The sequence below is a fragment of the Pieris napi genome, chromosome 14, assembly GCF_905475465.1.
Source record: "Pieris napi chromosome 14, ilPieNapi1.2, whole genome shotgun sequence".
NCBI lineage: Eukaryota > Metazoa > Arthropoda > Insecta > Lepidoptera > Pieridae > Pieris > Pieris napi.
The window spans coordinates 3,207,330-3,235,203 of NC_062247.1; the positions used below are offsets into that span (position 1 = coordinate 3,207,330).

The following is a 27,874-nucleotide window of genomic DNA, read 5'->3' on the forward strand; positions in this document are numbered from 1 at the left end:
GAAGATATAACCACGAAATTGTTAACGAAACACAGTAAGTAAATTTTCAAAACATATAATGAAAAACTAAAATTGAAATAACAAATAATTAAAAAAATGTGTGTGTGTGTGACTGTGGGGCATTGGCGCACGTTGGGAAATACTGGTCTAAAATGTAAGGCATGCCGGTTTCCCCACAATGTTATAAATATGAGTATTCAATGCGCACATAGAAAAAATCCATTGGAGTGCAGCCCTGATTCGAACCCAGGAGAGAGGGACGCTCAAACCACTAGGCCCAAACACAGCACAAATAAAGTATTAAACGTTTTAAAATGTCTCTTCCGTAAGACGTAATCTATGTTAAGTCAATAAGTATGCTTTTTACGCTTAGCTATGGACGTTTAATATCAACTCTTACTCATAATATATCGTATACTGATTATGGTCAGACAATTATTTTCAAATAACGCTAGAGTACCGGCATAAAGCGTTAAATCAATCTGAAAAACAGTGTTGTTTAATTTAACTATTTTCTAAAAACGAATGAATAACTTAATAATTTTGTTGCGTATTAAAAATTCGGCGCTATTAAAATCACATCAAAATAGAATTGCAAAAAATTTATAGACTATAAATATTTAGTAGACAGCGCGACGCTAGCTGCAAACTTTGGTTAGATCCGTTTGTATCTTGTTATTAAGGATAAAAAAAACATTCACACGTATAAAGTTGTTTGATGAATAATTTAATGGTCGTACGGAACAATATCTTTCGCATACCTAGTGCTTCTTTAATACCAATGTTTAGTGTGCGATTCCAGACTATAAGGGTATAAATATATATCGATAGACGAAAAATATGGCACAGAGCGCCCCACGCTTTTTCACAATAATACCAGTATTTTTTGTTCTTTACAATTTTCAGCCTAAATTAGGAATTATTTTTCACTTTTTAGTTTGATGTGCTTTAAAAGCGTGTTTTTTAGTTTTTTTTAACTATTATTTATTTTTTATTTTAAGTTAAATTTTTTTTTTTGGATTATTGTATTGTCATCGATCTTTGCGCAAAGTTTGAATTAAATCTGTCCGTTAAAAGTGGGTCAAAATCGAGTCCGAAGGAGTCGGTTACATACATACATACATACAGGTGAAGCTAATATAAAGCGTGTAAAAATTTGATCTTTAACGCGAACTATGATTCTCGTATGTCAAAATTGAATTTTTGACATAATGCATTTGACATTTGTGAATCTGTATATATCCCTGTTGTGCATCTATGGATTGTTTACTATTTGCGTAATCAAAAAGAGTTGCTGAGAGTTTATTACTAGTTCTGCTCGTTCGTTCTACGGATTCATTTGAGAACTGGCAGTAATTGTAAATTAAGAATATTTTTTACGTTCAAGTTTACATTGTGATCATATTAATTTATTACTTACTGTCAAGAAATAACTTGACGAAACCTACTTACCCGAAAATTAACGACATATGTCAGACTACAAAATGCAGAATATATTAATATATAAAAAAAATTCTTTTTTAATTTTAGACGATTATAGCGGTCATACAAATTTCGATACCATTATTATAGTACGATTTCTTTTTGTGGAATAAAGACATTTTTTTTATTTGTCTTCAGGGGTATAGATATTTACACCATCGTTGTAAGTATCCTAAGAAATATATCTTCTAATATATAAAATTCTCGTGTCACAATGTTCGTTCCCATACTCCTCCGAAACGGCTTGACCGATTCTTATGAGTTTTTTTACGCATATTCCGTAAGTCTGAGAATCGGGTTCTATCTATATTTTAAACCCCAAAGTGATAAGGGGTGTCCACCCCTAGGCATAAAATTTATTCTTTTTTCATTATGTGGCATTAAATAATACATACACCACTTAATTTTCACCCCTCTACGATCAAAATCTATTTTTTTATAGAAGATAGTTATTTTTATTGAACTAAAAAAATGTTTCCTAGAAATAATGTATGGCAAAACAACATTTTCCGGGTCAGTTAGTATACTATACATTACTTTCATACGAATTCTCCAATAATAAATTCGTGGGCGCAGCTTATTAAAACGGTACAAGTCGTCTGATTGACGACCGTCGACCTCCTTTATTGGTTGACCTTGACGCATCCTTCAACCCGGATGGTAAAATTCGAAGTGCGGAACCGCGAAGATTCAAGAGGAATGCGCGTAAAAACAATATATCCACGATTTTGATAAACATCGGAGCCTTTGATCTAACATTCCAATGTTAATAACAATAAAAGTATATTACACGGAAATAAACTTCAATTTTAATCAATGTTGAACGAATAAAGAAGTCTCCAATTCGGCAGTTTTGCGTATGTTTTAATAATAAACCAGAGATCAACCAGAAACTACTAAAACCTTTTTGTTCTGGTAACCACAGATTTTTGTTTTTAAATTTTGTACGTTGCCTATTTTATAGGTTATTTTGTCTATGAAAATCTTTGACAACATAACATAAGGTTCTGACATATTCTACGTCTCTGTAGTATTAACCGACTTCAAAAAAGGAGATAATTAGTGATACCTTGGAATTGGAATTTCGTTATATTTCCATATATTTCAAAAAAATCTAGGAAATTATACGATTTATACAAGATAATATAACATGGTTATGGACCCACGCATTTCTGGATGTTTAGGTTAATAACGTTGACAGATATATCGATTTATTCCTTATCTTAGTTACTATTATATTGTAATATGTTAAATCAATATAATTTGCCTAATCTATGGACAAGAGATGCAAAGTACGGAGCTGATCGTTAAACCCTCGACTTTCATACGACCGTAGGGTTGCCAATAACATTGTATCCGTGAGTTGAACGACCTTGTGATTAGACGTGAGCTGGTCACCGTGGCATGACCACTAGAATGTAAGAAAAATTTACGATAAAAATAAAATCGAAAATTTTACTGGAAAATATATATTTCTTGCGGCCGCCGCGCTTTTTTAATGTTTTGGAAATAAACGTAGCCTGTTTGAGTTAATTAAATTTGAGTAAGTTAATTTTATACGATTAAAAGGATGATAAAAAGTTACGTAAACACTTAAATGTGATTTCTAATTAATGTAATAAATTTTTGTGTAGTTTAGTTTTAATAATTAAAATAAATAATGGCGCTAGGTGGCAAACAATTAATACTTATTAATAACTCAATCCAAATGATAACTTACCAGCTTTATCCTCATTGAAGTAATGGTACAATTTGCCTTTGATACAAGATGAAAAGACTCGCTACTCTCCGATAGTAATCAAGCAACAGAAGCTGTCGATCAGGATTCAAGTCTTCAATCATTCTTCTTGCCTTTCCAAAGCATCTAGAACTGAATGTGTTTACAAACACTCGCACACAAATAATAATAATAATAATAATTTATTGCAAGAATATGGTACAAAAATGTGTCAGGTGGTACAATCATAAGTTCGCATATCTGCCACACACAATGGCGCGCAAATTTGTATTTAAAGGAATTTTACATTTTACATTATTAGTCATATAAATTGGTCAGTTTTTATATTATTTGTATCATTATATTATTGTACATATCATATCATACGTTATTAAATTTATGTTCTAAACTTATGTTCTAAGTATTCAGTTACGCTATAGAAGCACCTTGACTTCAAAAACTTATCACCTAATCACAAAGACCTGCGCATGGTAAAGATCCAGAAGCTGCACAGAAGTGAAGTGCTGCTGCTATTTGGATTTTAGATTCAATGCAATCTCGGTAACATGATAAGAGATTTTCGTGATTGTAACATAAAACGTGTCATGAAGATAGATTTAACAAAAATAATTGAATAAGTTAAATTTTAACACGTATTTACAACTGATAGTTATATATATTCTCTCTCATTTAATGATCTCGGCGCAAACGGAAGAATTTACCAAAGACAACTCCTTTCACACTCACAGTGGACTTTACCAATGTTAGGGGGCTTAATTCTAACCTCAACGCGGTTCACTTTCATCTAGAAACTGCGAAGCCGGCCTTTTTCTGCCTTACTGAGACTCAGATATCCTCCCCGGCTGATACTTCCTACCTCTCCTATCCGGGGTACAAATTGGAACATTCCTTTTGCCGCGGGCGGGAGTTTGCGTGTACGTCAGGGAGGATATCTCTTCTCGTCGTCTCGGGACGCTTGAAGGAAGGGAACTATCTAACCCCTGGCTGCGCGTAGACTGCCCTGACCATCCGCGATTCTACGCATGCCTGTATAGTGTATAGGTCCCATAGCGGAAATACCGAAACTGACCGACTCATTGAGCACATCCAAATGACTTCAGATTCCCTGCTCGAAAAGGTCCGCCGAAATCATGATACTTGGCGACTTTAACGCCTAGTATGCCGACTGGCTCGGCTCTGATACCACCGATCACACGGGTAGGTCTTTTCATGACTTTGCCTTGGCATTTGACCTGACACAAATGCTTTCCGCAATTACGCGAATACCAGATAGTTACAAACCATCTTTGTTGGACCTTCTGTTGACCTCACAGAGAACTACCAAGTGTCCGTCGACCATCCTTTGGGTTCGTCGGATCATTGCGTGGTCCGGAGTACTGTGTACCGCCGTATTTGGCACTATATGTCAGCAGATTAGGACGGAATGCGGTCTTTCTTTGCGTAATACCCTTGGGGGCCTATATGCCTTTCGTCACATGCTTCAGATGTGTGGAACGTGATTGCTTGGCTCCTTAAATTTAAGATAGAACTTAGAAGGCACGTACGAGGTACGTACCTATATCGTATAAAAACGTTTATTTTTCTCTCTGTATAATGTTTTCGTTCGGTTTTTGGTTTGGTTTTATTTGTTTAACTCTATATTTTGTAAAGAATTTTAAGTAATTTGTACTGTACTAAAATGTACTGGGGTTTAGCCCTTGAGGCACCAAGGTTAAACGGTTTAGTGGTTCTTTTTTATACTTTACGTTTATTTATGTTCTAATAATACAAAAAAAACTAATCTAAAGTAAATTATAAATAATAATTCCATTGAGTACACAAGAAACAAACCCAAATCCTTGAGAAAATTATGTGTAAATATTACATAATATCAATTACATATTCAGAATTTCCACAACTGGAATTTCCAAATGGTTAACGATCAATAGTTTTCGACAATATAATTGGCTTTTAGTACATTCCTTATGAGTTTCAGATCCGCAAACGTGTCTTTATTGCGGTTTAAATGACGAGACTGTTTTGTATGAGATATTTGTATAACGTTCTTTGACTTCTTGCTGGACTCCCGTATTAAGAAAAAACAGGAGTTATTGTAGTTGTTTTCGAGACAAATGGTAAGCTGTTTGTCGATAGGAGGCAATGGCAATCGACTTTTTTTATATAGACGTGATATGCGGCCTATCGGACGGCACGCCTGCCAAGGAGATGCCCATTTACACGCCGCTTGAACCCACGTTATACTATACTGCAGATCATGATGTCTCAGGTTTGAATCGCGGGTGAGTTCGACTGAAAAACGTTATCTTACACTGTCTGTCCTGCTCTAGTTATATTCCGGTCGAATGGACATCCTTCCCACCGGAGTATGAGAGTTACCTACCTCACCTATCGTATGTTCCCAGGTTACAATACCTCCTCCAGTATGTTCCAGCTCAAGCGATTTCCTTCTTCGGTTTACAGGTTTTAAACACAGTTTGGAGATCAGGAAGGACTTTGGACTCCCACTAGTCATAAGGAGGTGATATATTTTTGGCATGAAGTTAATATGCTAACCGAAACGGGATCAGGATTTATGTATGTTTTATATATGTATGTTTCGTGATTTTTCATTAAATTTTTCTAATAGTGAATACGTAATTGAAAAGCTGCAATGCATAGCTGGGATTCGAACCTACGACGTCAGGACCGAAAGTCAGCCAAGCCACTAGGCCAACACTGGTCATACTAAATGCGCTCCAATATTTTTCTCTTATTCTATCGAGAATACTAAATTTATTATATTATAGATTACTTTATTCAGATGATATCGGTTTTCAAGATCATATTACATTTGATGGCTGATTTACACCATAACGCTATAAATATTATTAATGTAACGATCAAAATTCTTGGCATATCTCATCAGGGGTTAGATTTCACATCTGGAATTTACTCCAATTATTATGTCTTTGACATTTGACATTTAAAAGTGACCTAGTGAAAAAATCTTTTGAATATCATAAAAATATAATTTATGTTTTACATAATTTAGGCATTTTTGATTCGGTATTACATTACATTTGAGAATAAATTTTACTAACGTTTTGCATACTAATTGTCGTCATCATTTCATTGAGTAGCCGTATGAAAAACTATTTAGTATGGGACTCTAATTGTAAACAGCTGCAACATTTAAGACAATATATATAATACACTAGTAGACTCGGCCAAGCGTTGCTGTGGCTAAGATTTTTGTTATATTACGTAGTAGTAAACTATTCAAGAGAAACGGCAGGAGAACACCAATCCACCATGCTTTTTTGGTGGTAATGCCATTAAATTGTAACTTATTTGAAACGTTGGTACTTTCAACACAGCGCCATCTGGTAGAATTGTGACTATTAAATAATAAACAAATAATTTGCAATAAAATTATATTGCGAGTATAAATTAAGATGTAAGCTATCCTATCTTTTAAGTTAGATCAAACTGCACACGGTGTGCAAATTTGATTGAAATCGGTTCGGTAGTTTAGGAATCCATAGCGGACAAACAACGTGACACGTAATTTATATATATTAAGAAGATAAATAATATCCGCAACTTGTATCCATTTACTTTTTGCATTATTTTCCCACGAGTATGACGGAACAGCCGAGTCAGCGATTTAATTGATAACAGCTAACTATATACGTTGCTTTGTAACTGTTACAACTCTAGTCGGAAGTATTAATCCTTTCGCTCAGCTATTTCACACCTTTGTTAGTTGTTACGTAAGACAGTCACGGTCAAACGAAACAAGGTTCATCTCAGTGTTTCGAGAGGTGTGTCTAAATTCCTATTTGGAGTCAACATCCGGGCCGCAAGGATCAAGTTACGGTGGAGGATTGAGTACGAATGTCAAGGAGCACTCTCTGTGAGGGCTGACGTTACGTTCGCCGCCTGCTAGTTTTGTTTGCGCTCAGTCGCAGCCAACATGCCTGCGCGATCGCCTGTCTCGTACCGCAGCCTCGCCGCTCTATCGCTCCTCATAATGCACATACGTAAGTATTACGAAAGCTGCCTCCACTTACCAGCATATCCGGTTCAATAAATTTAATAATAAATCTTTTAGTGACACATATATTTAAATTATATTTACAGATGGGGAAAACTTTTCTTGCAGTAAAGATGGATTGTTCGCCGATTACGATGCGGATTGTGAGGAATACGTAAAATGTTCATCTGGAAAAGTGAAAGGACGATACATATGTCCCGCGGGAAGAGTGTTCAGTGAAGTGGCAGGTGCGTGTATATCGAGCCCGAGTAGAAGTTGCATACAACGTATTTGCGCCACAGGTGATACGTTTGCATACACAACCCCAACAACCGCGTGTAGACATTATTATCGCTGTGAAAACGGTACCGTTACCGATCACACCTGTCCGAGCGGATCCTGGTTTGATATAGACCGACAAGCCTGTTCCCGAGGCGCGGGGACGTGCTATGAACCTGTATGCGCCGGTTTGCCTGATGGGAAATATCCAGACTCTTCAAATGAATGCCGGAGATTATTACACTGTCGTGGAGCAGAAGTAAGAGCTGTGGAATCTTGCAATGGTGTATGCAGTAATAACTGCCCTGCTCCTAGATCTACGGCTATCCCCATCCCGGTAGGCGATGCAGACTTCTGTTCAGACGACACATGTGACTCACTATGTGATAATGCAGGGGATGGTGCTTATGCTGATCGTTCAACAGGTTGCCGTGAATACTTTGTTTGTAAGTCACATCGTGTCATAAGCCGAGGCGTCTGTGAACCGGGATTTTTATTCACGGGCATGGGCTGTGAGTCAGCTGAATGGAACTATTGCCCGTCACCAGCGCGTAGCCCTTGTTTCAACCGTCAGGACGGTAGATACAGGGACTGGAAGAGCTGCTCATCTTGGTACGACTGCCGACGAGGAAGAGTAGTTTCACGTGATGTATGTGAGCCTGGAAAATCTTTTGATGGAATAAAATGCGTTTCGGAAAAAAGCTTTCAATGCACAGGACCTGAGTTCTCCAAGCGTTGTGAAGGAATGCCAAGTGGGACTTACCAACATCTTGAATCTAATTGCAGTCAATACTACCATTGTGAAGGACCCTTGGAGTTTATGTTTGTTTGTCCGGTAGGAGAGGTGTACGACGGGTCAAAATGTGTACCCAAGTATCAATATTTATGCCCGAACTTGGAGAAGGATTCGTGTTATGGCCGTGCTAATGGGCATTACCGTGCAAAGGATGCCAGTTGCAGAGCCTTTTATGCCTGTATAAATGGAGACAAAGCTATGTATGTTTGCCCAGTTGGAAATGTGTTTGACGGAGAATCCTGTATTCCCGAACGGTTAGATCTTTGCCCGTCGAAGGACTACTCCTGTTCAGGATTAAGTGACGGTTACCATCCCGAAGTTGACTCAAACTGTCGCAGGTATATTATGTATAATATTTCTTGCTTACCAACCCTTATATAAAAAAGCATATTAGTATTTAAAAAATAATAATATTTAAATTCCAATAATACCAAGGCACTTTTCAGATTCCTTATTAATTTAATTTTCCGTTCAGCTTTCCGTTTGGACGACTCATTGGTCTAGTGGGTAGTACCCCTGACTGCGAATCCATGGGTCCCGGGTTCGATCCCCGGCTGAGACGAACATCGATGTGATGAGCATTTGGTGTTGTGCTTAGGTCTTGGTTGTTTAAATATGTATTTATATGTCTATCTATCTATATAACCATAACACAAGCTTCACCAGCTTAGCATGGGACTCGGTCAATTGGTGTGAATTGTTTTAAAAAAAAACCTTTAAGATTTTATGATAATATGTAAACCCAAAAACTCTTAATTTCGCTTTTATTTAAATATTCTTTATTAATATGTACATTTTCACTTGCAGATACTTTTTCTGCGAAGGCCATGACCGACTAGCCACCTTATCCTGTCTTGGGGGTAAAATTTTTGACGGACACGCATGCGTTGACCGTCTGCGTCACGAGTGCGGGACTCCACGTAAGCAGAACACCGAGAGTGGAAAACACTGTGACAGCGACGGTTTCTTTGCAGTGCCGGGTAGTCAATGCAAGAATTACTACATATGTGTAAACGGTCAAAAAACCTACCTATCGTGTCCCATCGACCAATTATTTAATGGTCAAGTGTGTGTACCCAATAATGAATACGCATGTCCTGATTGAATGTCATTTAGGGTAAGATCCAGAGACAAGAGATAGTAAGATTCAGAGGCGATACAGAGCTAACTAAGTATGTCCCAAATGTCAAAAATGCATTAGATTTTGACATAAGAGTCGGCGCCCATTATCGGCATCGGTACGACTGAGGATTTTAGGTGGCAAATAGCAATATACTATAAAGTAGAAATTTCCGTAATATGTGGTTGTAATAACAAAAATACCGCTTCGGTATGCTTGGGCAACCTTAGGGACGCCGCCGGCGCCGAGGCAACACTCGGGGGATAGTTTGAGATAATATTAGATATAATAGATATTGAGACGCTTCGGCAAGCTACAGGACGGTGCTGCATCCTTAAGGACGCTTCGTCATCCCTAAGAACGTTGCAGCATGCCAAAGCATAATTGCCGATAGTGTGCGCTTGCATGTAGGATGCCGAAGGATCCTTTTCCTTTCCGATGCCGATAATGGGCGCCGGCCCATAGTTCGCGCTGTCTCGACTCTGAATGTTACAGTGCAAACTTTCCCGTTTATCAAACGCCTTACAGATTTTGATAGACGTGAGATTGGATACCTGTCTTTGGAGCTTACCCACGGTATTGACTTATTCGTCGAAAGTTCGGGAGTCCACGATGTACCTGATATAAAGACTGTGAGCTCACAGATTATTCAGAATTCACCAAGTACCGTTAGCAAATATTCAACTACCTCGTGCAATGATAGGCTCAATATACTCGATATTTTATTAGCATTTAAGCAAACTAGATATAATTTCTAATTACAATAGCTATTAGTTACAAACGCAACAAGCTCAATTAATAAAAAAATATATTTTGATAACATAAACTTAATTTATTAGAAATATATCTTTAATACAAACCTTAAACAAAACTTAATTTATTAATTACACGGTACAATTATAGACATGTAGCACAATGATTTTAACTACAAATAGACTAGTCTTTCTAGGACTACATTTTTATAAATATATTTTTTTTGGCGATTAAATAAGTAAACATTTTTTAGTTTTACAATCGTTGCATACATTGAAATAAAATATAAATTTTATCTATGGGAAACAATCTTCCGTCACATCGGGCAATATACACAGCATGACGTAAACTATAGAATACTTTAAAGGTAATTTTCAGAGACAAGAATGCAATTTCTGACACGGAATGTCACACTTGACAGATGGAGACTTTTGTCTTGTCTCTGAATCTTACCATAGTTAAATTGGTGGTGAATTGGTCCACGACGGAAGTATTGATCTTAATAGTTATATAAAAAGTTCAAATGTACCACACTTTTTGAATAAACGCTAAACATTTTATATTACAAATTAGTTTAAAAAAAACAATTGTTTTGTCACGTTTAAGTGTCACTAGAGTTACGAGGACATAATTTAACTGCCTAATAGGTTACTTTAAAAAAAGATTAGTTAAGTCAAGGGTAAACAATTCTATAGTTTTATAACTTATGATTTGAAATTGATACAGAATTATGTTATAATTAAGCTTATTAATTTATTTTAGATTTTTTAATTTTGTACAATATATGGAATAACGAATGGAAACAACTTGTGTTTAATTTCTACCATTAAGTTTAATTAATCATAAGAGATCTAACAATACCAAATCCATAAATGCTAGAAAATGTTGACTAAAAAGGAATAATTAGATTGCCGTTAAAACTTACAAATATTTACGTAAAGCTCCTTTGGGGCATGATGCACAAACATTGCTACGTCTATTTAGAATTTCTTGGCAAAAACTCAACATCATGCCGCTGGAAAATGGTTTCATTTTAGTTCGTTAGCCAAGCCTTAAAGTACAAAAAAAGGCATTTCCCAGAAATGTGTATCGGCTAAATGAATAACAAAATTCAATAATTTTTTTATTAATGGTACCTATGCCATGAAACTCTGAATTTTACAATATGTTTGGAATTAATCATGAATCCTAATAATAGACGATTATATATAAAGCATAAACTCGTCATAGTGACACTAATAACTAATTTTAAACTTTCTGAAACCCTGAATTAATTTTACATACCTATATCAATTTGTCAAAAATATTTCGTAGAAATATCTATGAATTATTTGCAGTTTTATGCCTTTTTAAATTTAGAAGCTTTTTAACGGCAATCCACAGACTATTTTGCTTAAAAAGATTTACGACAGTACTTATGTATTGTCTTTCACATTGTGAGGTATATATAGAGGTTCATTTAAAAGGATAGGTACTAACAAATATTGAATATTTGATAATATTAATTAATTAACATCTGATGAACCTTCTGACCGTTTGCCCCTTGTTTTTATCGCAAATCCAGTCCCGGTACGCTAAACTTGTTGCATGCAATTAAAAAAATCTACAAACTCTACATTGAAATCACTATCGCGAGTTACAGAATATGGGAATTGGTCTCCAAAAAACAGCTTTCTATTTGGAGGGTGGGGGGAGGGCGACTTGTAAAACGTTACGATTTCTCAAAATTTCAAATGAAATTACCGCTTGAAATGTTTTACCTTCACAAAATTGCTTACTAAACAGGATAGGATTTTTTTAACTACAAATTTAAAATATAATTGCCTATTGAAACACTCTCTCGAAAACGAGTGTTCATATCCTAAGGCCCGTACTCCAATATCTCAAATCAATCTTCGCTTGAGCATTGTCAAATGTCACACACACTTCTATAATTATTGTAATTACGATTTATAGCAACCCCTCTAATGTGTGTCAACGTGAACAAATTTTTCTAGAGAGTATTTGGGTGATAATTACTTTGACTAATTGAATAATTTAAATTTACTAATTTTTAAATTTTAATTTTAATATTTTTCAAATAGAAGTACAATGTAGGTTTTACGGCGTCACTCACCAGCTGCTCGTAGACATAATGCAGACATAAATTCAAGTTAGAATATTACATTCGACATAGACAATACTGCAAGATAGCAACATAGACAATACTGCAATAATGAACTGAGCTTTATACTGACAGCGCTCAAGACAAGATTAAGAATTGAGACCTTTTTGCACACGAGCCTGAATCTTGCAGTATAATATTAGATAAAACAGTTCAGAGACGCATATATAATGAAAAAGATATGACGTTTTAAACAAATTTAAGGGCTTCCGAAATTTATTTAATAAGAAATAGAACTTGGTACTTTCGGCTTCACATTCAACAACATATAACTGAGCTGCAAGAAATAACAAACATGCGTTATACAGGGTGTTTCAGACTTTCCTACCAAAAATATTGATTATATTTTTTAATATTAATATGAAAATCATTATATTTATGACGTTTTTTTTACATACGTGAAACAGCCTGTATTTGCTAAATATAATAAAGATAAATATATCTAAACAGCAAATTTTATAAAATATTATTACATAAATTTTATAAACTCTACAAACATCTAAGGTTAAAAATACTTAAACCCGCGACATCGCCTGCGTAGAAATGCTTTCTACGAAAAAAAAACATAAATATAACAATATCAAAGTTTCTCAAAAACGATTCAGCAGGAACCACAAACTAAATCTCGTTCCTCTAACAATTTAATAATAGATTTATGTAATTAAATTCGTAAGTAATTTTGGAAAATAAAAGATCTTTAGATCCTTATCAAATCTACAAAAACATATTTAACCAAGCTTAAACGAAGTTCAGCAACTTTTTAAGAGTCACGCTTAAACTGTTTTAACTAATTAACACAGTCCAAACTTCAAACAAAACAATTCCAAAACATTCTTCTAGTTGTTTATGGTTCAAAAGGACCGTTAAATTGAGTGAACTTAGCTAAGATCTTGAAAGAATCAGTCTTACTACAGTACACAGTATAGACAAAGTATTCGTTGATCCACATACTAACTATAAAAAACTGATCTAGAACCTCTCTCTGGCATTTATCAATCGTATTACTTTATAGAAACCGGGCTATAACGTTTTACATACCTTATTTACACATTTAATTTCCAGTGTGGGTACCCACATAGACAAATGAGGGTAGACATGTGGGCACCGCAAGCGTACTGCACGATTAATATACAAGCGACAACAGTGGAGTGTTAATGAAAACCCAACAAAAAGAATTTCCACCGTTGGAAATTACACTTTAATGACAGGATTTATCGAAGTTTAAACATTAAACAAATATAATACGTGACTAATAATGTATTGACACATGCTCTAAAACTACGACCATTAGGTCTGACCTTGAAATGACCTTTCGCATTTTATTTATGCGTAGGCAAAGAAACGTTTACCATTAATAATTTTGTGTTGAAAAATATGGAAAGCGTTCGAGACGTCGGGAAATTGATCTCATTTTAATAAAAATAAATATCGGACCGGATCCAATCACCAAAAATACGTGGACGTAATTACGAGTGGTACCCAAAAGTAAATATTATTGCACCGTTTTAACTAAAGCACTACGGTATTCATTACAGTATTAACAGAATTTGACAATATAATACTTTAGTTAAAGGGTTATTCTGATTTAGTTTTTTTTATAAGAAGTTTCGAATCGCTGTCATACTTTCGACGACACATTTATATTGCTAAACACCGGTATTGTAACTCTCAATATATAAAACCAGATTGAAAACAAACAGACCTTTAAATGACAAGTCATAGACCAAGACAATCTGACAAATATTTTTAATACATAAACAAGACGTAGTAGAAATTATTTAAAACAAAAGTGCATCGTCCGCAGACAATCGTATCAGATAAAAATTAAAAAAATTGCTGTCTTTTTGACAGTTAACATTAGACAGTTTGACACCTCTATGGTTTGTATAACTATTCGTATTTCGTAATTTTACCCTTTTAAAGTCCCGGTCGTAATGGTTATTGGTCGCTCGTTCCGGGCTTTGGAGCAGGCGCTACTAGCACGCTAATATCCCAAACCTGGCAATAAAAAATTAATAATATAAAACTTACATTTGCTAAAGAATTTCTGCAGCGACATATGCAAAGCAAAGCTTCTTGTTCACTCCAAATTCAGCATAAGCATTTTGCACTATGCACACGGCGACATTGAGTGGGGTAAAATGATTAGGTTTTCATAAATAACAGATAAAATAGAGACATGTTCTTGCCACATGAAGAAAAATTACGTTACTTTCTTTACATATAGAAATAATAATCAAAATAAATTATGCTGAATCCGAATTTGAAAAAAAAAGGATGAATACATTTCCCGCGTTTTTTTATTATAGAAATTCTTTATTGGATTATTTTTTACAGCCAGTAACATTTTCATGCAATTTTTTTTTATGGCTCTGGCACGGTTTGTGCATTAGCCAGCTTCAGATTTTTTATAATTCGTGTTTGCCTTAGAACTTCGACCGTGTTCTCCATGTACGGTTTAAGCACTCGCCCGGTACCGCACAACCCTCCCAAAGGCCGAGAACAAATTTAAATTAAATTAAAACTTGCCCTCGAACCGGGAATCGAACCGGTACCCCTCACCTAGCTGTCACTTAATAAGACCGCTAGGCTTTTCATTCAATTTGTGATTCAAACTCTTTGATGATTAAAAAATTACCAAAAACATTCCAAATTCAAATTCACTTTTAATACTGAGGGGTCGACGAATCTTTTTATTGAGAACGAAGTAGCTCTTTTTGAAAAAGATAAAAATAGTTTTGTTGAAATGTGTATAATTCGCGTATAACCAAAGACAAGAATGTTCTGGTCTCGTTTGTTTAGTTAAAATTACGAAAGTGCATACCTCTATTGATAACAATGACAGATTGTCTACATGCACAAAGACATTCAAGGTTGTAGTATTAAAAGAATTTAATTCCGTCACTTGTAAATTTCCAATTAAATATCCTATACTGTTTTATTTTACTATTGACTGACCGTTTGGATTCCCGCCAATAATTGGTTTACGTAAATTCCCCGGATTCCATACCAAAAATACGGGTTGTTATTTTTACGAGCCGTTAATTGTTCTTTAATAGACAGATTTGACAGCCGTTACTTTCATTTACGGTACTAATTTTATTTGTCTAAAAAATGTTTTCCTTTTGGTTTAATTAATTTTGTTTAATTTAAATTTGTAGACTTTAATCCTGTAGACCTGATTGATGGCCATATTTTTAAAGATTTATTTAAAATATATATATAAGTATAATAAAAAAAAAGTTGGCGTAACAAGATAAAAATCTTTTCCAAAATTTTATCTATCGCCTTATTCTACGTTTGTAGAAAAAACGACACTAAAATTAGAAAAAAACACACTCATCATTTTTCCCTAACGCGCCAAAAGTGAAAATTCAAAAAAATAAAATGTTGACTATAGCTAACTTCAGGGTGTCGGTTTTTTGTGACGGTGTGCGCGAACATCGTAAAATTTACTCTAATGCGCCAAAAGAAGTATAACTTCAAAACTCTTAAACTCTTAAAAATTTTTTTTTTTGTGGCTTAAGCGTGCGACCTTGAGGTCGTGCGTTCAAATCACAGCTATGCACCAATGAATTGTTCTTTCTATGCGTAATTAACGTTTGCTCCTACGAAGGCAAACATCGCTAGAAAACGTCTTAAGGCAAAAAGTTTACGACGTTGGTTAGGCACAGAAGGCATGTCAATAGAAATGATTATAGAAACGAATGGCCTCAGATTTCTGGTTGTATCTTATAATTTTTGCTACAAATTATCCGAACCCCATCTGACCCTTAGCGATTTAAATAATATGACAACTGGACATTTTAGGTCATATTTGCATATGAGTCATGCTACAATTGGATGTGAGTTCTTCATTTGGCCACAAGGTCGTTTCTGAAATATTACCCAACTTACGTAAGATATGTTGCATCATTCGCTACTGTTTTAAGAAAATCGAAAATCATCTTCATTTTATTGGATAATACATTTACCTTGCCCAGCCTGGTCAGTATAATAAGTATCTCAGTATGTAGGTAAGTAGACTAATTTTAAGTAAGTAAGTGAAACTTCTGTAAGCGCATGAGGGTAAATTTTTACGAAAACGTCACGAAGCTGTGCAGCGTTTTTGTCGAAGGGAGAGAGCGATTGAGACCGATTGAGAGAGAGTGCGAAGGGCGAAGTACCTTATAGAAATTATATTTTTAAATTAAAATTTCGTAAAGAGAATTTATTAAATATTAGTATTTTATATTTTATGCAAAATAATTTATTGAAATTTCAAATGACGAATTGTTAAATTCATTAAATATATAAAAATGAAACCCGTTTTCCGTTGTCACGACATAACATGAAAACGGTTTGACCGATTTGTCTGATTTTTTTTTTATAATATACCTTGAAGTACGAAGATGGTTCTTACGGAGAAAAATTAAAATAAAATTGAGTGAATCAGTCTAAAAACAACACTTTTCTATATTCCCATACAAAATATTCGTAATAATACTTAAAAGTGAATTTGAACTTTAATACCATAGGATAAAGTTCAAGTGTTAGTGGAGGGGTTCCGGGAAGGTAAATTTTTATTTTTTGACATAATGTATTTGTTGTCTTATCAATTTTCTTTTTTTATCTTACTAGCTAGACCGGTGTCCCGAATAGCAGAATAAGTATTTTAAACAAATAAAGAATCGACTGTTAGGCGGTACGATGTTCGCCAGGCCAGCTAGTTTTATATAAAAATATACGACGTTGTTCTAAAAGATGTCGTCGTAAACGGTTTTGACTTAACTTGTAATTTTGACTTTCAAATGTGCCTTTTTTAAAATTAAAATAAATGATTTGACTTTGGAAATATAATTTAAAAAGATTTAGCAAATAAATGTCTGTCACTCAGGTATAATGGTATATATAATATTTTTTGAAACCGTGCCAATAATTTAATTACAAATCTTTCCTCTTTTGTAGAATAGAGTATATTATTATATTATTTTTTAATATAACAGGAGGCAAGCTGGCAGGAGGCTCATCTGAGTTTAAGTGATCATGGACACTCACATTGCCAGAAGGCTCGATAGTAGGTACGTTGCCGGCCTTTTAAAAATTGGTACACTCTTTTGTCGAACGACCCTTGTTCCACAACTGAGCGTTTTTCAAGGCAGTTTTTGCCGCGCACCACCACTATGTGGAACCAGCTGCCTACTAAAGTATTTCCGAACCAATTCGACTTAAGGTCAAGAGCCGGCAACGCACTTGCGAGCCATCTGGCAATGTGCGTGTTCATGTGCGGTATCACTTAACATCAGATGAGCCTCCTGCCCGTTTGCCTCCTAATACATAAAAAATCATAGGTAATACTTTTGACCCATCCTTCTCTAGTGAGGCCTGGAATAGGTCCAGGTATGCACAAGGCCTACCCAACCTCACCATCCTTGTTATACTTATTAAACGTTTCTCATTTATCCGTTCCACAAGGTCAACTCGTAGTAAGTCCTCTAAGATGTACAAATTAAATTGTGAATTTGTCAAAATTTAACCTACAAAATTACTCTGCAATTTTAAATAATTCTATCAAAGCATTTATTTATCTTACCTTTATAACCCTATCCTTGCCAGCTGTGCACATTCGTCCCGTGGCTTCGTCCATGTAGAGGGACGCCACCGCGTGCTTCATATCGTGGAATGACGCTAGGGATTCGCGGCTAAAAACATTAAAACTTATCAATAGTTAGTTCGGATTAGATTTTATTTATTCAGAATTCTTTGCAAACAAAAATTTACATTTTGGGCATAAAACTAAATACAGTAAAGGGAGCGTTCAAGTATTACGTCACGCAATTTTTGGATATTATTGGGGAACCCCCCCCCCCCCCATGTAACGCGCCGTAACGTTTTTCTGTACCCATGTATAGTTTAACGTTTCGTGACCACCCAGTGACTCTTTATACCTAAAAGTTACCATTATGTGGTGTAAAGTACTGGAAAGTCGAAAATAATATTAACAATAACGCGTAATTCAATCCCCGCCCTGCATCGCAACGGACAAAAAGTTCGTTACGTAATACTTGAACGCTCCCAAACCCTCTTATAAAACGCGGTATTTCCCACCTATAACGCGGAGATTTCACAAGATATATTTCTGTAGTGTGAAATTTAAAATGATAATTAGTTTTGCGTACCTTTGCACCTGTTTCAATAGTGTTGTTATAAAATTAAACTAAATAACTTGATTAAATTCGTGTTAATAGTTTTGATTGTTTAAAAGAACGGTTTTACGAGAATACTCCTACAGTGCGATATCCTATAACTCGGTCCGATTCTACCGCGTTATAGGTGGTATAACAGTACTGTTTTATTTTGGAGCGCATACAGAATAAGTTTACTCGTTTTCTTTATGACTGAATGTATGGCATCTATTTCATTCATCGTTCTAGGGATAAAATGTAGGTGGTGTCGAAAGGGGGGGGGGGGGGGGGCGGGGGTTGGGTTTTCCTCCAAATGTACTTCAAGAACTCGGTGTCTTTGGACCTTAGGCGATATGTGCGACGCGATCCAAGACGTTGCACCTACTTAATTCTGTCTCCGGCACTATCAACATCTTCATATGGCCGCAGAGTGAGTTCCCATATATACAATATACATATACATATTTTATTATTTTTTCGACATTATCGTATTGACTTAGTACTGTAAGGATAGGGTATGTAAGGATAGGGTATGTAAGGATAGGGTATGTATGTTTGTGAATAAATAAAATTCGGTAACAATTCCAAATGATGAGTTTAGCGAAACTGAAATGATTCTATAATTGAAGGAATATTTGGAGGGTCTAGGAGCGTTATCATATTTCTATTAATTTTATCAATCTTACTGTTACAGGACAGTAATGTGTCTTAATCAGATAAAAGATTTAAAAATGGATATTTTGGAAAATATTCTAAAATCATTTGGGGAAATTAGTGTTTAGTATATATAAACTGTTTCGGCGTTGAAGGGCAGACGATATTAAGATAAAAGGAGGCACAACTTGGACAAGAAGAGCTAATAACAGAAAAGAATGGAAACAGCTGGAAGAGGCCTACGTGTCACAGGACACTCTGATTACCAAAAACGGGTCATATGATGTATAAGATTAAGTTTTATTTATGTGTTAGAATTAAGTGTTTTTTTATGTAACTTAAATAATTGTTATAACATTGTACTGGGTGTCAGCAATAAAGGCTAATCAAACGTCATATATAAACTAAATGCCTTTAAACGCAAGCATCTTTTTTTAAAGAAAGCCGATTTTGTTGAGAATTTAGATTTATACTAGATTTTTTCAAGTCATGTGTACAGGATATGTCAGGCTCGCTTCTCCTTTATACTTATATCGTCGCTGTAGAATGATAACCTCGTATGTCCAGAGGACCAAACATTACGGGAAACGAAAAAATGATTTATTTCTTCAATATTCGTTAAAATATTTTTGTGTTTTTGTTCATAGTTTTAGATGTTATCATCTCCTTTTTATAAAGGACTTATTTATGGCCATTATTAAAAGGAGATGATAACATTACTTCATGATTATACCAGTTAAATGACATAAGAGTCGAATAAAAAATAAATGGTTTTTCGACATATGAGGTTATTCTTCAGTGACGATATATATACAGTACTTACGGCTCATGTCGAAGCGTGTCGTAGCAGCCAGTGCAGACGCGCTGCGGGAATTCAAAGCCCATAATGGGTAACGGCAAACGATGAGGGGAACACGCCCCACAAACTGCCGCCCCACACCAACGACAGTGATGTTGACGAAGACCTACAATATGAATTTACACTGTAGTTCATTGTTATTTGAAAAAAGTTACATGGTTTTAAGTGTAGAAGGGTTTTAAAAGGATTCATAGATGACATGGCAACGGTCAGATATGATTGACCATCACAACATAGAAACGTATTAGGGAGCGTTCAAGTATTACGTAACGCAATTTTTGGAGATTATTGCCCCCCCCCCCCCCATGAACTCGCCGTAACGTTTTTCAGTACCCAAGTCTAGTCGTTTTCGTGACCACTTAGTGACTCTTTAGTTACTATTATGTGGTGTATGTAGAAAATAATATTAACAATAACGCGTAATTCAATCCCCGCCCCGTTTACAAAGAGGGGGGGGGGTCTCGTTTTACAACCAAACCCCCCCCCCCTCCCAAAATTCGTTACGTAATACTTGAACGCTCCCTTACGTACGTATCTGGCCCATGACTCAAACTCAAAATCATTTATTCATTTACGTAACACAATGTACACTTATGAATGTCCATAAAGAAATCGTCATAGTCGTAGAATAGTGACGGATCTGACAAAAACTTTACAGGGCAGCCATTTCAAAATAATATAATCATGTTAGTTCTTGTCATAAATATTTTAATTCATATTCTGTGATTATGAAAATTGGCATACAAGCAAACAAAAGGGTTTGTTTTGAAACAAAATAAAAATAATAACATTAAATTACACAGTTTTCTAGAAAAATCACATGTTTCTATCAAATCCGTCACTTTACCGACAGATTAATTTGAAATTTAAAACACATGGATTTTTTTTTGTAGCCGTAATATTTAGTCAATGTAGTATCCAAATATGATAAAAAGTAGATATTGGTTTTCTTTCAAATCCGACATTGTTCTACGATCATGACGAAATATATATTAAATGCTTCTAATTTACATTAACTGCCAGTTCTCATATCAAGGCCATAGAATGGATGAGAAGAACTAGCAATAAACTCTGCTAGTTACGGGACTTTCAATTTAATTTATTTATTAAAGTATACAACATCATAACAAAATGCATTTTCTATACAATTATCTATTCTTAAATACATTGTAGCGTTTGTGTAGTACTTTCTTTCATATTTTGATGTATGTGGCAACACAAATACAGGCGGTTAATAAAAAGAAGAAAACGAATGTCACTCAAGACAGACTTTAGGGAGTGAGATATAGTATAATTTTTCCATGCGCTTTTCTATAAGAATATAAATTAATGACTCTTGTTTTGTGAAGAATAAACCAATGAACAAAGTTAAATATGGGTTATGATTTATTATAAGATAGAACATCCCATAACATAAACGGTGAACATAAACTTTACAAAAAAATTTACGATTAGTGATAGAATATTAGTTAGACTACGATTAGTGTCAAAAGTCAAAAAGTACTTTATAAAAAGACCGCATGCGCAGGTTACTTACCAAGCTGCTTCTTCTCCATCATCGCTCGCACATTCCATATAAAGGGTGCTCGGCATAGCTGACAAATATCACTTTCACGCCACGCCGGTGTTTCCTTGCGAGGAACGCCCATTTCCCAAACGCCCAACGCCCCATCCTCCCCACTCGAGAGCAGCCTCTGACAGCCTCCAACATACCATAACCCTGTCACCTTGTTGCTGAAAGATTTATGTCATATAGTAACGTGTTAGACGTAATTTAGAAAAAAAATCGTTTATTTTCAAAGAAAGTAACCCAACCGACCAGAATTTAAACTTGCAAATGAAGAGAAAAATGGGTGTATAACCTACTAAAGCGTTTCTAAGTTGGAATACATTTAAACTATGATATGACGTTTAGCATCCGAGAAATATCGGAAAAACATACATGCCTACGTGCTTGGACCGAATCTGTGCTAAACAGATCTTCATACTGAAATTTCAATTCTAGCAATATCCATAGCTAACATGTAAGGGTGCGTCCACATCTGGCGAGCTGCACATTCGCCAGATGTAGACGCACCCTTAAGCTGACGATGTTAAAAATGAATTATAAGGATCAGATAACGAACTTTTTTTTTTCAACTATCAACACACACACACCAGACACATAACAGGCGTATAGATAAACAAAAATATGTATTTGAGAATAGATCCTTAACATACTATTGTATGTTTCATGTTTATCAATCTCACTGATAAATAACGGACAACACATTCTTCAAGCAAAAACCTAAACAAAAATAAATTTTGAATCTAAATCCAACGAACGAATCGAAGTCGAAATCGCTAACAAAAATTAGAATTATTTTCTGCGTGTTTCATTAATAACTTCTTAAAACTAATTAATAACTCTTTGTACCCATAAACACTAGTTATTGCTTCGCCGAAAAACAGCCCGGATGTTATACGCCATTTGCGTAAACAAGCACTCATAAGAATCAGAAGTTTGCTAACTAAACGTAATAAAATTTAGACTCATTCCTACCTGATTCATATAAGAATAAACTCAATATATTTTAGTTGACATTTTTTTTTAAATTTAATAGGGGGGCAAACGAGCTTGCGGGACGACCAAAAAGGGCAGTCTACGCAGCCCATAGACACCCTTTTTTAGTGGGTGCGTTGCCGGCCTTTGAGGGAGGAGTAGACTCGCTTTTTGAGCATTTGGAGGTCGTATAAGTGTCTTGTATATTTTCAAGACACTTTTCAAAAATCTGCTGTTAATACAAAAATGTTAACATAAATAAGTAGTACTTAATGATAGTTACAAATTCTATTTTGCTACAGATAAAAAACTTACATATTCCGAAAAATTTATCTTTCATACAAATAATAAGTTCATAAGGAAACCTGAATTTGTAATTATAATCAAATATGCTTTCCAATAATACCACATACGTATATAGGTCAAAATCGTCGAACGTCAAGTCTGTGCTGCTCTATGGGTGTGAAACGTGGAAGGTCACCAAAGACATCTCGCACCGACTACAAGTCTCGTCAACCGCTGTCTTCGCCGTATTCTAGACATCTACTTCTACGAGCAACTTTGGGAGCGCTGCCGAGAAACCCCGATAAGCCAGCAGATCAAGCGACGCAAGTGGAATTGGATAGGCCATACACTTCGAAGGGATCCCAAGCATATTCCCAAGCAGGCGCTTGATTGGAACCCGCAAGGAAAGCGGAAGCGTGGCCGTCCCAGGCAAACCTGGCGCCGTACAGCCGCAGACGAGGCAAAGAGAGCCGGGAAGACTTGGAGCGAGGTAAAATACGAGGCTCAAGACCGAACGCGATGGAGACTCACCGTGGACGCCCTCTGCCCCAACTAGGGGTTATAGGACATTAAGTCAAGTCAAGTAAGTCAGATAGGTCAAAATACACTATATTATTTTAAGTCTGTTCAAAATCGGTTAATACTAAATCTTTGTAGTCAATGCTGTTATGATATAACAAAAATAAGTGCATAAATTAACACCTTCAGTATTATATAACCTCTGTAACTGATATGATAACTTGCATTATTGTGGGCAAGGTGTAAGATTTCTTGGAATTTGCATACATTACTAGATTCTATTTATAATATAGGTACAATACAGTCTCTACGGCAAAACCATTAGTAATCACCTTTTATACAGATGGGTTATTCTTAGGGCCCATCAAGCTTAAATCTACTTTTTTCTGTATGAAGATTGACATATTTGACAGTTGCCAATTAGTTCTAGATGTCTATAAAAGATGCTGAACACTGTCAAAACACGATTTTAGGTATAAGACGTGTCGAAATCGGATATGTAATCTCAAAATTAATATTGAATATTGACTAATAAAATAAAAAGTTTTTTTTATGTAACAGGAGGCAATCGGGCAGGAGGCTCACTTGATGTTAAGTGCGTTGCCGGCCTTTACCGCTATATACGATAGATATACGCTATATACGAGGAATTCACATCTTATATATGTCACCGTAAAATTGTAAAAACCGTTAGATTGTAATCTATCTCGCGAGATTGTAAACTGTCGAAAGATTGTCAACTCAACATACTGCTTGCAATTTAACGTATTATTATTCGGTAGTTATATGAAATTGTTGGGAAGTAAAATTAATCTGTAATTGACCAAAGAAGTTTGAATGATAACTAAGTTAGTGTAGTACAATCTACCGAATACCGATAACCGATAGCCGATAGATTACAATTAACGGTTTTTACAATTTTACGTTAACATATATAAAATTCTCGTGTCACAATGTTAGTTACCATACTCCTCCGAAACGGCTTGACCGATTTTTATCAAATTTTATATGCATATGATCATCAATTGGTCTGAGAATCGGCTACTATCTATTTTTCATACCCCTAAGTGATAAGGGGTGTCCACTCCAAATATTTTTTTTACAGCATACACACACACATACAAAAATATACACAACCTCTAATTTTCACCCCTCTACGATCAACCCCTATTTTGTATTATAGAAGATAGTTATTTTTATTGAACTAAAAATTTTTTTCCTAGAAATAATATACAGGGCAAAACGACGTTTGCCGGGTCAGCTAGTATATCATATGATGATCAATCAATATTTATTAAATTAATCATGCTCTCAAACATCATTTATGTAATACGAAAATCAATATATATATGTCAACGTAAAATTGTAAAAACCGTTAGATTGTAATCTATCTCGCGAGATTGTAAACTGTCGAAAAATTGTGAACTCAACGTACTGCTTACAATTTAACGTATTATTATTCGGTAGATTATAATCTATCGAAGTGAAATCGTCAAATTGTGAAACGGAAGAATTTACCATAGAGTTACAAAACTATTACAGCGGGCATAATGAAAATAGTAAAAAATGTAATTGCAAAAAAATAAAAAGAAAGCTAATGTTCTTTGCGAGTTACAACTCGTCGACGTGCAACAATAATTGAACATTTTTATTATGTTTTCAAAAACATTTCATATGTTTTCGATTTGTTTTTTTTTTTAATTTTGATTTTATTTTGTGATCGTTTTTTTTCTAAAAGAAAATTTCATTAATTTTTCAATTTTAATTTGTGTTTGAAGAGAAAATATTGTTACGTTTCTGATTTTTTTATTTTGATATATTTTTTTTCATCATGTGATGTCAGAATTATTGATTACCTACTAAGTAATAAATACTAATTTTTGAAGTGCATTTATTTTATTTGACCGATACCCTTGATTCATTCCTAACTCTATGGACATATAACGGTCTACTATAAAGCCGACCAATCAGCGCGTGAGGTGCGTACCGTTTCACAATTTGACGATTTCACTTCGATAGATTATAATCTACCGAATAATAATACGTTAAATTGTAAGCAGTACCTTGAATTCACAATCTTTCGACAGTTTATAATCTCGCGAGATAGATTACAATTTAACGGTATTTACAATTTTACGTTAACATATATATACATAATCTGAAAATGACAAGCAAACTTATATATTACAAATTGGTCCTATGAAACCCGACAACAACTTTTTTGTGAAAAGCTGATTACTTACTAGAAAATACTACTACTAATAGAAATGTCTTAATAATCTTTTAATACACACCTGTGCCCTTGAAGTTCATAAGCTGTTCCCTTCTGACCTCCTATATCCCATACAATTACAGTTTGATCAAAGGAACCACTAAACAGGAGTTGTGGTATTGCCGCCCAATTCAACACTCTAACAGAACTGAAAAGTAATAATGTATTTCATTAATTATGTATAGATAATGCTAATTTAGTCTATGGTTAAATTTATAGGCTGTATACGTTGCTACCAATTAAAATACCTACATTCAGTGATAAAATTGATCTTGCCTGCCTTATTACGAGACATACAGAGATTTTATTTTTATTACATGCTTAGAAAATTCATTATTCAATTAATAATAAAAGGAAAGCATATGTTTGCTTAGATTAATGTTTTGTTAATGTATTTCAAAATTACATAAATTTCAACTAAACAAATTTAATGACAAATCATAACAATGAATAAAATTTCCTTTGTTTGCGTTATAACACTTTTAACTTGGAAACTGTTTATGATTTATTTCAACTACAGATTACTACAGAATTAGCATGATTAACAATATTATAAAAGAAAACTTTCCAAGCAGCTATATGTATCTTTATGCATGGACATTATCATATACCATAGAAGATTGTACCAAATAATCTATTCTTATGATTTTCATTTAAGGTATATTGATAAAGACAATAATATCTTAGATTAGAGGATACATTTACATAGGTTATTATACTTTTATTAAAGTTAAGTTAGACAAATGACTAACAATACATCAAATGTGACCTTGAGACAGTAAACATTAAAGGCAAGCCTTCACAAGGTCATCTGTAACTAAATAATTACTTAATGCTTACCCAGTATGCCCTTTTAATGTTGTGACTAATGTTGCTCCATTATTGTCTAATTTTAACATAGTTATTTGTCCACTATAGTCTCCAACAAATGCATATTTTGATTGGGAATCAAATCTAATAATTGCTTAGGAAATTACTGACTATTTAAAAATTACAACATATTATATTTTACGCTATACCAAATCATATCCTAGGTTAGATTTAGTTACTATTATGCAATAATATTTAAATATTTTTTTTGGCAATTTCCAGGTATATTCCTGCCAATTATTATTACCTCACTTATAAAGTAAACAGCTTAATATAGTACACAACAAGAATGTAAGTATTTTCAAAAGGATACTGTAAGGCTGTACACCATGCTTCAAAGGAGTAACCACCAATTCTTCTACCTGTTTCACTACAGTGGTAAGAGAACATTTTGTCCCTACTTACAGATAAAACCCATTCACAGCTTAATGAAAATACTACTGCAGTCACTCGAGCCGTGTGTGCTAGATATTCGCGTGTCTGCAAAAATATTATTATTATCAAACAATAAACCTCAGAGATGTTATATGTACAAGATAGGACCAAATACTTTTGTTTAATGTGACTAATGTTTACAGTATTTTTATGCCTATAAAACAAATAATTTGAGTTATAATACTCACAGGGTTTATTCTATTACAGTCGGCGGCCAAGGTGAACTCTGAAATGGTACCATTTTCTTGTCCAATAAAAAGTTGCCTTGTCTCCGGAGTGTAAAACATTGAAGTACATCCAGATGGCATATACTGACATATACTTGGCCAATATTGGCCAGAGTCCCTTTTCAACCATACTCGTACAGTCCTTACAAATAAAAAGAAAAAATGTTAAATATTGTGCAATGATTAACATAAATATTTAAAAACAATTGCATCTCATGACTGGTACTGTTAATTGATTCTTAAACAGACAGTGATAATTAGGGTGAACTAGAAAACCGTTGCATAGGTCCTGTTAGTTGTCAAACAGGGCGTTTGAACCAGTTTGCTAAGTACCAAAGGTTTAAAAACTAAAATTAATGGTTTCGAATCATAAAAAACAGATATGATTAGGCATTTACGATTTGATAATATTTAAAAACACTTACTTATCATCGCAAACGCTAATTACTCCGTCCTCACCAGGTATCACAACAGCAGCGTTAACATCGTCAGTACAACCTTCTAATTTGCTAAGTAGAGCTGGTTTTTTTGTAGTAGAAAACCTATCATTAGGTGTTCTTGGAGCAGGCTTAATTTCTGCAGCCATATTTCTAAATGTAATGAAAATAAAATGTAAACTGTAAACACTTCGTCACAAATTTCTTCGTACAAACTACAGTCTACAAGTACCCAAAAGAAAAACTGAACGTCACAATAATAA

At 34.6% G+C, this 27,874-nt stretch overlaps 2 protein-coding genes across 2 annotated transcripts; one reads left to right on the forward strand and one right to left on the reverse strand.

The window, feature by feature from the left end:
* The first annotated feature begins 7,101 nt into the window (after positions 1 to 7,101).
* LOC125055864 (peritrophin-48-like) lies at positions 7,102 to 9,522 on the forward strand. The gene is made up of 3 exons (XM_047658519.1): positions 7,102 to 7,242; positions 7,343 to 8,648; positions 9,118 to 9,522. Exons 1-3 carry the CDS (start codon positions 7,176 to 7,178, stop codon positions 9,413 to 9,415), a joined length of 1,671 nt encoding a protein of 556 aa, XP_047514475.1. The 5' UTR covers positions 7,102 to 7,175; the 3' UTR covers positions 9,416 to 9,522.
* Positions 9,523 to 12,281: 2,759 nt separating this feature from the next.
* Positions 12,282 to 27,860, reverse strand: LOC125055871 (WD repeat and FYVE domain-containing protein 2). Its single transcript, XM_047658526.1, has 9 exons — positions 27,600 to 27,860; positions 27,136 to 27,316; positions 26,826 to 26,992; positions 26,483 to 26,596; positions 25,665 to 25,790; positions 21,562 to 21,758; positions 19,989 to 20,130; positions 17,920 to 18,028; positions 12,282 to 14,345 (listed from the first exon to the last, which is right to left on the reverse strand). Exons 1-9 carry the CDS (start codon positions 27,758 to 27,760, stop codon positions 14,286 to 14,288), a joined length of 1,257 nt encoding a protein of 418 aa, XP_047514482.1. The 5' UTR covers positions 27,761 to 27,860; the 3' UTR covers positions 12,282 to 14,285.
* Positions 27,861 to 27,874: the final 14 nt, after the last annotated feature.

Bases quoted from the DNA above. Each gene is read 5' to 3' on its own strand.
- LOC125055871 (XM_047658526.1), bottom strand. From the start codon at position 27,760: ATGGCTGCAGAAATTAAGCCTGCTCCAAGAACACCTAATGATAGGTTT. The intron at 25,791-26,482 runs GTAAGCATTAAG...ATTACTTTTCAG, and splicing joins ACATTAAAAGGGCATACTGG to TTCTGTTAGAGTGTTGAATT. The intron at 14,346-17,919 runs GTAAGATAAATA...TTTTATTGCCAG, and splicing joins GCAAGGATAGGGTTATAAAG to GTTTGGGATATTAGCGTGCT.
- LOC125055864 (XM_047658519.1), top strand. From the start codon at position 7,176: ATGCCTGCGCGATCGCCTGTCTCGTACCGCAGCCTCGCCGCTCTATCG. The intron at 7,243-7,342 runs GTAAGTATTACG...TTATATTTACAG, and splicing joins GCTCCTCATAATGCACATAC to ATGGGGAAAACTTTTCTTGC. The intron at 8,649-9,117 runs GTATATTATGTA...TTTCACTTGCAG, and splicing joins GTTGACTCAAACTGTCGCAG to ATACTTTTTCTGCGAAGGCC.